Below are 10,000 nucleotides of genomic sequence, written 5' to 3' on the forward strand. Positions count from 1 at the left end.
CTCTTCTCTTCTCTTCTCTTCTCTTCTCTTCTCTTCTCTTCTCTTCTCTTCTCTTCTCTTCTCTTCTCTTCTCATCCCATCTCTTCTCTTCTCTTCCTCATTCTCTTTTTCGCTCTTCACCTCTTTCTCCTCTTTCTCTCTTTCCTTCTTTCTCACTTTCTCTCTCACTCTCACTCTCTCTCACCTCTCTCTATCCATCTCTCTCTCTCCTCTTCTCTTCTCTCTCTCCTTCTTCTCTCTCTCCTCTTCTTTCTTCTCTTCCCATCTCTTCACTTCTCTTCTCTTTCTCTCCCTGGCTCCTCTCTTCCTCTCTTTCCTTCTTCCCTCTCTCCCTCTCTCCCTCTCTCTCTCTCTGCTAACCTCTCCCCTCTCCTTCTTCCTACTCCTTCGCCTTCTCCTTCTCCTTTCCCTCTTTCCCTGCTCATTCTCCCTCTCCCTCTCCTCTTCCCCCTCTCCCCTCACCTCTCCTCTCCCTCTCCCTCCTTCCCCTCTCCCCTCTCCCTCCCCCTCTCCCTCTCCCTCTCCCTCTCCCTCTCTCTCTCTCTCTCCCTCTCTCTCTCTCTCTCCCTCTCCCTCTCCTTCTCCTTCTCCTTTCCCTCTCCCTCTCCCTCTCTCTCTACCTCTCCTTCTCTCCCTCTCCTCCCTCCTCTCGCACAAGCAGTCACAGAGTCAAGCATGCAACTGCACGTGGTCAACACACACGACACCCAACCCTCCCCCCATCCCCCCATCCCCCACTCCCCCTTTCCCCCATCCTCTACTACCCCCCCACCCCCACTCCCCCACCCAAGGAGATTTCAGACTCCTTGAATAGTTTGTCGAGAAACATAGCTTCACGTGGGGAGGGGGGGGGGGTACAGGAAGGCAGAGGAGATCCACAAGTCATCACAGAGTCAAGCATGCAACTGCACGTGGTCAGCACACACGACACCCAACCCTCCCCCCCATCCCCCCATCCCCCACTCCCCCTTTCCCCCATCCTCTACTACCCCCCCACCCCCACTCCCCCACCCAAGGAGATTTCAGACTCCTGGAATAGTTTGTCGAGAAACAATAGCTTACGTGGGGGAGGAGGGGGGGGGTACAGGAGAGGAGAGGAGAGGGGGGAGAGGAGAGGGGGAGGGCGAGAGGGGGGAAGGGGGGGAGGGGGGAGGAAGCAATTAAGGAGGGAATGTTAAGGTCTTCGCCAAATGACCTCTGTTGATGAGGGTAATAATAATAGTGATGGTTATTGATAGTAAGGGTAAGAGTAACCTTATACGATATAAAGGTTTTTGTCTTAATTGTAGTTGTAGTTGTAGTAGTAGTAATCATAGTAGTAGTAGTAGTAGTAGTAGTAGTAGTAATAATAGCAGTAATAGCAGTAATAATGATAGTAGTAGTAGTGACAGTAATAGTAGTCGTAATAGTAGTAGTAGTAGCAGTAGTAATATTAGTAATAGCGGTAGTATTAGCAATAGTAGTAATAGTAGTAATAGTAGTAATAGCAGTGGTAGTAATAGTAACAGTACCAGTAGAAGTAGTAGAATATCAGTAATAGAAGAGGAGTAAAAAGTAAATAAAGATACGACGAAGAAAAATGAAAAGAAATAGAAGTAACTGAGAAAAGGGAGGAAGACGAAGATGATTAAAAAAAACTGAAAAGACATAAAAAGAAATACATAAAAAGAAACATAGAAAAAAAGGAAAGAAAAAAAAATCACAACGAATATAAAAACAAAAATAAGAAGGAAAATCAGAAAGAAATAGAATAAGAAAAAGAACGAGCAAAAGAAAGAATAAAAAAAAATAATAATAATAAAAAAATAAAGAAGAAACAATATGAAACAGGAAATCAAAAAAAGGGAGAGAAAAACTAAAAAAAATAAAAAAAACTAAGAAAGAATAGGATTAAGGACACACGACAATAAAGAAGGATAAGGACACGAGCGAGGACAGGCGGAGAAGGACCTTGAAGGCGGAGACAGCGGCGGGCATTGCATTTGGCAACCAGAGTCCTCGTGCAATTCATTTGATCCGGAGAGGGGAGGGGGGAGGGGGAGGGGATGGGGAGGAAGAGGGAGAGGGAGAGGGATAGGGGGAGGGGGGGAAGGGAAAGGGGATAGGGGGTAGGTTGAGGGATAGGGGGAGGGGGGAGGTTGAGGGATAGGGGGAGGGGGGGAGTAAGAGAGGATCCGTGGGTGGGGGTGGGGGGGTCGGCAAGGGAAGGGGAGGGAGGGAGGGAGGGAGGGGGAGAGTCAAGATCGCGTTTCACCACCTGGGGAGGGAGGGTAAGAGAGGGGGGAGAGTGGGAGAGGGGTAGGGGGAGGGGGAGGAAGTCATGCTGTTGTTGCTTCTCTGTACTGCCTCTTGGCTCCTGTCTTAATTCCCTCTTTATTTCGCTTTTCCTTTTGGTTCTTTGTTTGGCGTTCTCATTTCTTTGTTGTTATTCCATTATCACATTTACTTTAATTCTCCTCCTCTTATTATTATTATCATTATTGTTGTTGTCATTATTCTTTCTGTTCAATTTCATACTTCTTTCTTCTCTCTTTCTCTCCCTCTCCCTCTCTTTATATTTCTTTATAACCTACGTTCTCTGACTCTTCTCCTCTTTCTCATTTCCTTTTCTCCCTCGTCTTAACCCTCCCTTTCCTTCTCTTCCATCGTTTTCCTTCTTTCCCCTATTTTCTAACCCTATCTTCCTCTTCCCTTTCCCCTTCTCCATTTCTTCGTCTTCCTCTCCTCCTCTCTCCTTTCTCCTCTCTCTCTTCCCCTTCTTCTCCTCTTTCCTTCACTCCATCTACCGCTTTCTACCGCGATCTACCGCGTCTTCCGCTTTACCGCTTCTTCTCTTTACCGCTTCTCTCGCTACCGCTCTTACCGCTCTACTCTCGCTCTCTCCCCCTCTTTTCGTTCTCCCTCTTCCTCTCCCTCTCCATCCCCTTTCCCTCTTCTCCTTCTCCTCCTCTTCATTCACTCTCTCTTTCCCTATCGTCCTCCTTCTTTTTTCCTCCTCCGCCTCTTTCCTTTTTCTCTCTCCTCCTACTTTCTCTCCTTCCTTCCTTCCTTCCGTCTCTCCCTTTCTCCCTCCCTCTATCGTTCCCTCTTTCCTTTCTTCACCTTCTATATCTCCCTCTTTCTCTTCCTCACTCCTTCCTCCTTCTTCCTTCCTTCCTTCCTTCCTCCTCCCTAACTTCCTTCCTTCCTTCCTCCTCTCTTCCTTCCTTCCTAACTTCCTTCCTTCCTCCTCCCTAACTTACTTCCTTCCTTCCTCCTCCCTAACTTCCCTCCTTCCTTCCTCCTCCCTAACTTCCTTCCTTCCTTCCTTCCTAACTTCCTTCCTTCCTCCTCCCTAACTTACTTCCTTCCTTCCTCCTCCCTAACTTCCCTCCTTCCTTCCTCCTCCCTAACTTCCTTCCTTCCTTCCTCCTCTCTTCCTTCCTTCCTTCCTCCTCCCTAACTTACTTCCTTCCTTCCTCCTCCCTAACTTCCCCCCTTCCTTTCCATACCTTCCTTAATCTTCCTTCCTTCCTCATCCTCCACTACACATAAACTTCCCTCCCTTCCTTCCTCCTCCCCTATACTATCCTTACTTCCTTCCTCACTACACTCGCTAACTATTCCTTCCTTCCTAACTTCCTTCCTTACCTCCCTCACTTACTCAACTTACTTCCTTCACTTCCTCCTCCTAACTTTCCCTCCTTCCTAACTTCCTTTCCCTTCCTCCTCCTCTCCTTCCTTTCTCCTCCTTCCTCCTCACCTCCCTCACCTCATCTTTCACCTCCCCTACCTCCCAATACTACCCTCCCTACCCTCCCTCCCATCACTTCCCTTACCTCTTCATCCCTTCCTTCCTCCTTCACTCCCCCTCTCCCAAACCTACTCTCCCTCCCTCCCTCCCTCCCTATCCGTCCCTCCCTCCTCATCCCTCCCCTCCCTCTCCTACTCCTCCCTCCCATCCCTCACACCCATCCTCCCTCCTTCCCTCCTCCTTCCTCCTTCCTTCCCCAATTCCCTCCCTTTCTCCCTTTGTCCCTTTGTCCCTTTGTCCCTCCCCCCAGCAGACAGCGCATGCATCTTGGCAGTACGTGTTACAGGCAAGCACACCAGGCTCACACGAAACCTGTTTGCGAACTGCATGCCAGTGCGGTCTTATGAGCAATGGTTAGTCTGCTTTCATCCCCTAGTGCTTGTCTGCCTGCCTGTGCCCCTGCCCCTCTTGGTCGCTGCATCTCAATGCCCTCTATCCCGCCTCTCTCTTGCCTTTCCCCCTCTCTCTCCTATCCCCCTCTCTCTCTCCTCCCCCCCTCTCCTAACCCCCTTCCTTTTCCTTTGTTTCTTCGCTTTTCCTTCTTGTATCTGGTCTTCATATCAATTATTTGTTGGCTTGTTTTTTTTTTTACTGTTGTGTATCTTCATATTTTTTGTCGTTTTTTTCTATTGGCATTTTTTTTCATATCAAATATAATTCTTTCCGTTTCGATTTCTCTTTGTCTATCTGTCTGTCTTTAAGTACTGATACCTGTCCTGCGTCCTATTCATACTATCATATCTAATATACTGACTATATCTATCTATCTATCTATTAATTTATCTATCTATTCTATATTGCCTAATCTATCTATCTATCTATCTATCTATCTAATCTATCTATCTATCTATATCTATTCTTATCTATTACTATCTATACATACTACCGATCTATCTTATATCTATCTATCATCTTTCAATCATCAGAGTATCTATCTATCTATCTGTATCATGTACATATCATAATACTGATACTATAGTACCTGTCTAGTCAGCCACTAAGTCAATCAGTCACTAAATATATCGTTACGTCTATGTCACAGGTAATCAGTATTCCTAACTCCATCCCCTCTATCTTTCTATCATTTATCAATCTACTGTCCTTTCTCGTTCTCTGTCTATCCACTATATTTCGTTCTCTCTGCTTATCTATCTATTAATTACATATCCTCTGTTATCTATATTCATTCTACTCTTAGCTCTATATTTCTAGTCCGACTATATATCCATATCTTGTTATCTCTCGTCCCTTATCCTATCCTTATCCTATTCTTATTGTCTCTTTATACCTTTTGTCATCCCTAAGTTCTCTCTGTCTATCTATCTCTCCCTGGTCTATCTATCTGTCTCTGGCCACCTGTCTATTCATCATATCTCTTTCTTGTTATCTGTCTATCTATCCATTTAATATCATCGCGTCATCTTACTTACTCTTCCGAAGCCTCTGTGACAATCACTTTGTCATTTTTATCAATTTGCAAAGTTTTATGGCAATGGTAACTTGTTGCAACACATAGCCTACACATACAAGTGCGTACGTTTTTGCGTGCGTTCTTGCGTGCCTTCGTAGGTGCGTGTGAACTGTTTATACCGGATGCGTTCGTGTGTTCGCGTGTATGCACAGTATACACCGGATGCGTCCGTGTATGTACATAGTATACACCTGGTCCGTAACGTTCGTGTGTATGCACAACACACACCAGATACACGCGTAAGTACATACAAGTCCATACCGTATACATCCATACACCCCCTCCCCTTCCCCCCTCCCCCTCCCCCACCCAAACCCCTCAACACTCGAAAACCCACAGCAACACTAACCGGCTTGATGTCCCTGTGAAGGAAGCCGACCTCGTGTATGGCCTCAATAGCCCTCAAGATCTGGTGGCCGAGACGCAGGGTGGTCGACAGGCTGAAGGCGCCCCTGGGTTGCGCCCGACGTAGCTCCGCCAGGTTCTTGGCCTGCAGTTGCATCACCACGTAGTTGAATCGCTCGTTGCGCCCGCAGCCGATGAAGCGGCAGGCGTGCTCGCGACCTGTGGGGGGAGGGGGGGAGGTTATGATTATTGTCATATTCAATGTCATTGTCATAATAAAAATAATGATTATTATTATATAATAATGATAAGAATAATAATGATAATCATTATCACCACCATCTTTATTATCATCATAATTTTCAATGATCATTTATATCATCCTTATGGTTAATATTATCATCTACTTACCATTACAATTATCATAATTTTTTATGAAAATAATTTTGATAATCAATTCATTACCATTATAATTATCATCAATAATCATTATCATTATCATCATCATCATTATCACTCTTATCATAACAACTATCATTAATACTATATAATATTATCATGTTCATACATACTATAGGAATATTAAATATGGTATGTTGTAGTATCTATATATATATATATACTCTACTACAATAGTAGGGGGTATGTAGGCGGGGACAAGCTATACCTACATATTGCCTAATACTACTACGTATATATATCATATATGCCCCCTATTCATATCATACATATGCTGTAATACATACCTCCACATAGATATCCCCCACCCGACTTGTTACCCCCCCTTTTCCCCCCTTACAATACTCATATCATCCCCCCTCCAATGGGATTTACAGTCTCGCGTCATGTATCGTACAAGCTATTCACATCGTGTGTGGCTTCTCGCAATATAGCACACATCGCCATGCCATCACACTCTCCTCCATGCTCTCTCCCCAACGCCACACGATCATAGTACCTCTCTCCTCATATATATATCACCTGGCCATTTTCATATAGTATATTATAACCATATATATATATAAAACCTAGGCCTTTTTCTTCATCTCTTCTCCGTTTCCCTCCCTTCGTCCCTCTCTCTTTTCTCTTTTCTCTTCCCCTCCACTTATATACCCCCTACACCTACCTCTTCTTTCCTACTCTCTCTATCCCCTCGCATCTATTTCACTCCAACATCACCTCATCTACTATTTTCCCCCTTACTCATTCCTCATCTTCCCCCCCTTACCTCTAAATTCCCCTCTTCCCCCCACCCTCACCTCTATTTCCCCCTCTTTCCCATCCTCTTCCCACCACCATCCCTTCTACTTCCGTCCCTCCTCCTTCCCACCCACCCACCTCTATTTTCTCCTCTTCCCCCCCCTCATCTTGGCCCATCTATCTAGCTATCCTATCTCTCCCACTCTCTATATCCCCTTTCCCTTCTTCCCCCCAACCTCTCTCTCTAGTCCCCCTCCTCCCCTCCCCACCTCTATATCCCCCTCTTCCCCCCACCTCTATATCCCCCTCCTACCCTCCCCACCTCTATATCCCCCTCTTCCCCCCACCTCTACATCCCCTTCTTCCCCCCACCTCTATATCCCCCTCTTCCACCCCACCTCTATACCCCCCTCCTCCCCCCACCTCTACATCCCCTTCTTCCCCCCCCCCCACTTCTATATCCCCCTCTTCCACCCCCCTTCCCCTCTCCCCCCTAAAAACTCCCAACGCGAGCCAAGCGAGTAAAGCTTTCCTCATTATTATTCTGACATTGTTATTCTTCGAAAAACTTTCTTCGTGCCGGTGCCATAAAAATAACAGGGCCCACGTGGAAGGGTGTGTGATACGGATTGAAGGAGACAGCTTGCATGTCTGTTAGGTGTACTGTGTCTTTGTCTGTCTGTCTGTCTCTCTCTCTCTTTCTATACATATATGTATATGTGTATGTACAGTGTATGTGTATATGTATATGTATATGTATATGTATTGCAGATAGATATAGACAGTTAGACAGATAGATAGATAAATTATTCTCCCTCCCCCTCTTCCCCTACTCCTACTCCTATCCTACTCCTCCTTCTACTACTACTACTACTACTACTACTACTACTACAACTACTACTACTCCTTCTCCTCCTCCTCCTCCTCCTCCTACTACTACTACTACAACTACTACTACTACTCCTCCTCCTCCTCCTCCTCTCCCTCTCCCTCTCCCTCTCCCTCTCCCTCTCCCTCTCCCTCTCCCTCTCCCTCTCCCTCTCCCTCTCCCTCCCCCTCCCCCTCCTCCTCCTCCTCCTCCTCCTCCTCCTCTCAACCCCCATCCCCCTCCCCCCCACTCGCTATATTCTCCCTCTCGTTCTTTCCGTCTCGCTAAATGTCGCCCATGAGGCGGAAGGTACATGAACTGTCACCATTACACTTGTCATTTTTTGTTTGTTTGTTTGGCTGAAGTCTATTTTGAGAGGCAGTTGTGTTGTCATGGCATGAGGGTGATAGATGTTCCTAATTCTGTGGCTCTAAAGATGTGTGTGTGTGTGTGTGTGTGTGTGTGTGTGTGTGTGTGTGTGTGTGTGTGTGTGTGTGTGTGTGTGTGTGTGTGTGTGTGTGTGTGTCTGTGTGTGTGTGTGTGTTGTTTGTTGTAAAATGAATAAATAAATAATAATATATAATCAAGAATAAATATATATATATAATATATATATATAATATAGTGAGTATATATATCTTATATTATATATATATATATATATATATATATAACCGTGTGCGTGTGCATGTGTGTGTGCGTGTACATATACGCGTAAAACAAACGAGATCAATTCCTTCGCCTCTCAAAATCAAAATGGAAACCCAAATGCATAAACCCAAAAGCCACTCCACACTGACAGGGCGTTAATAAAACATATCTTTAATCCCAATTCAATCGTAGATTCCACTTATCTTCAGTTGAATGATATCACAGTGCCGTTAATGGCCTCCGCTACGTGACACCCAGCCACTTGACTCCCCTGTCAATTCCTCTCTCTCTCTCTCTCTTTCTTTCTCTTTCTCTTTCTCTTTCTCTCTCTCTCTCTCTCTCTCGCTCTCGCTCTCTCTCTCTCTCCCTTTCCCTTTCCCTTCCCCTTACCCTTCCCCTTCCCCTTCCCCTTTCCCTTTCCCTTCCCCTTTCCCTTCCCCTTTCCTTCCTCTTCCTCCCCTTCCTTCCCTTCCTCCTCTTCCTCCCCTTCCTCTCTATCCTCCTCCCCTTCCTCCCCTTCCTCCTATTCCTCTCCTATTCCTCTTCTTCCTCCTTTCCTCATCTCCCCCCCCCCTTCATCTTTTCTTCTTCTTCCTCCTTTCCTCTTCTCCCTCCCCTCCCTCTTCTTCCTCTTCATTCTCCCCTTCCTCCTTTTCCTCCTACTCCTCCCATCCTATCCCTAACTCCCCCCTCCCCATCCCCATCCCCATCCCCACACCCACTACCACTACTACACCCACACCCACATCCCCCCCCCACTCCCACCCACACACCCACACCCCCCACTCCCACCCCCACACCCCCCCACCCCCCTATACACGCCCCCACACACTCACCCTGCAGCTTCTTGAGTACGGCGACCTCCATCTTGAGGACTTGCTTGGGCTGTCTGGCGGACTCGAGCTTGAGTGCGACCTGCTCCCGGGTCACCAGGTCCTGCCCCTCGTAGATCTCGCCGAACCCGCCGCCGCCAATCTTCCGTATCTGAAGGAGGAGGAGAAGAAGAAGAAGGTGGTGGTGAGAAGGAGGTGATGGTGATGATGGTGGTGGGGGGGGGAGATTGAGGGTGGAGGTGGAGGAGGAGGAGGAGGAGGAGGAGGAGGAGGAGGAGGAGGTGGAGGTGGGGGTGGAGGTGGAGGTGGAGGAGGAGGAGGTGGTAGAAGAAGAGGGAGGGAATGTGGAGGGAATGTTAAGGAGGAGAATGGAGATGAGAGAGATTCTGAGGAGAGGAGGAGGAGGCGGCGTGTGGAGGAGTATGAATAAAAGTAAATGGGCAATAAACCCAGAACAGGGGAGAAGTGATACCAGTTGGACATTGGCTGTTTTGAAAATGTTAGTAAATATATAAACAAATAAATACATAATACATACCTACATAAATACACACACACACACACACACACGCATAAACCGCAACAGTATTCGAAACCAATCTCTCATGAAACAAACACACAAACATACACAATTCACCGCAACGGCATCAATAAATCAAATAACTCAGGAAGGGAAAATACAATAAAATACAGTAACAGAAAAAAAGGATGAATTCTCCTGAGCCCAGTCTTTCCCTTCTCTCACTATCTCCCCTCTTTTACTCCCTTCCCCCATCTCCACTCTTTTCCTCTCCTTGATCCCCCCCCCCAAAAAAATACGCAATCTTTCCCTTCCCCTC

At 46.5% G+C, this 10,000-nt stretch overlaps 1 protein-coding gene across 10 annotated transcripts in view; it reads right to left on the reverse strand.

The window, feature by feature from the left end:
- The window catches only part of Asator (tau-tubulin kinase asator), a 185,279-nt gene that overhangs the window by 41,650 nt on the left and 133,629 nt on the right, over positions 1–10,000 (reverse strand). For all 10 annotated transcript variants that reach the window (XM_086534397.1, XM_086534396.1, XM_086534398.1 and 7 more), the window contains exons 3-4: positions 9,165–9,312; positions 5,614–5,828 (exon numbers count right to left, since the gene is read on the reverse strand). In XM_086534397.1, coding sequence (XP_086390523.1) covers positions 5,614–5,828; positions 9,165–9,312 — 363 coding nt within the window. The remainder of the gene's footprint in view (positions 1–5,613; positions 5,829–9,164; positions 9,313–10,000) is intronic.

This window comes from Penaeus japonicus, unplaced genomic scaffold, assembly GCF_977035675.1.
Source record: "Penaeus japonicus unplaced genomic scaffold, GWHDUDI00000001_assembly GWHDUDI00000041, whole genome shotgun sequence".
In the NCBI taxonomy this organism is placed as follows: Eukaryota; Metazoa; Arthropoda; class Malacostraca; order Decapoda; family Penaeidae; genus Penaeus; species Penaeus japonicus.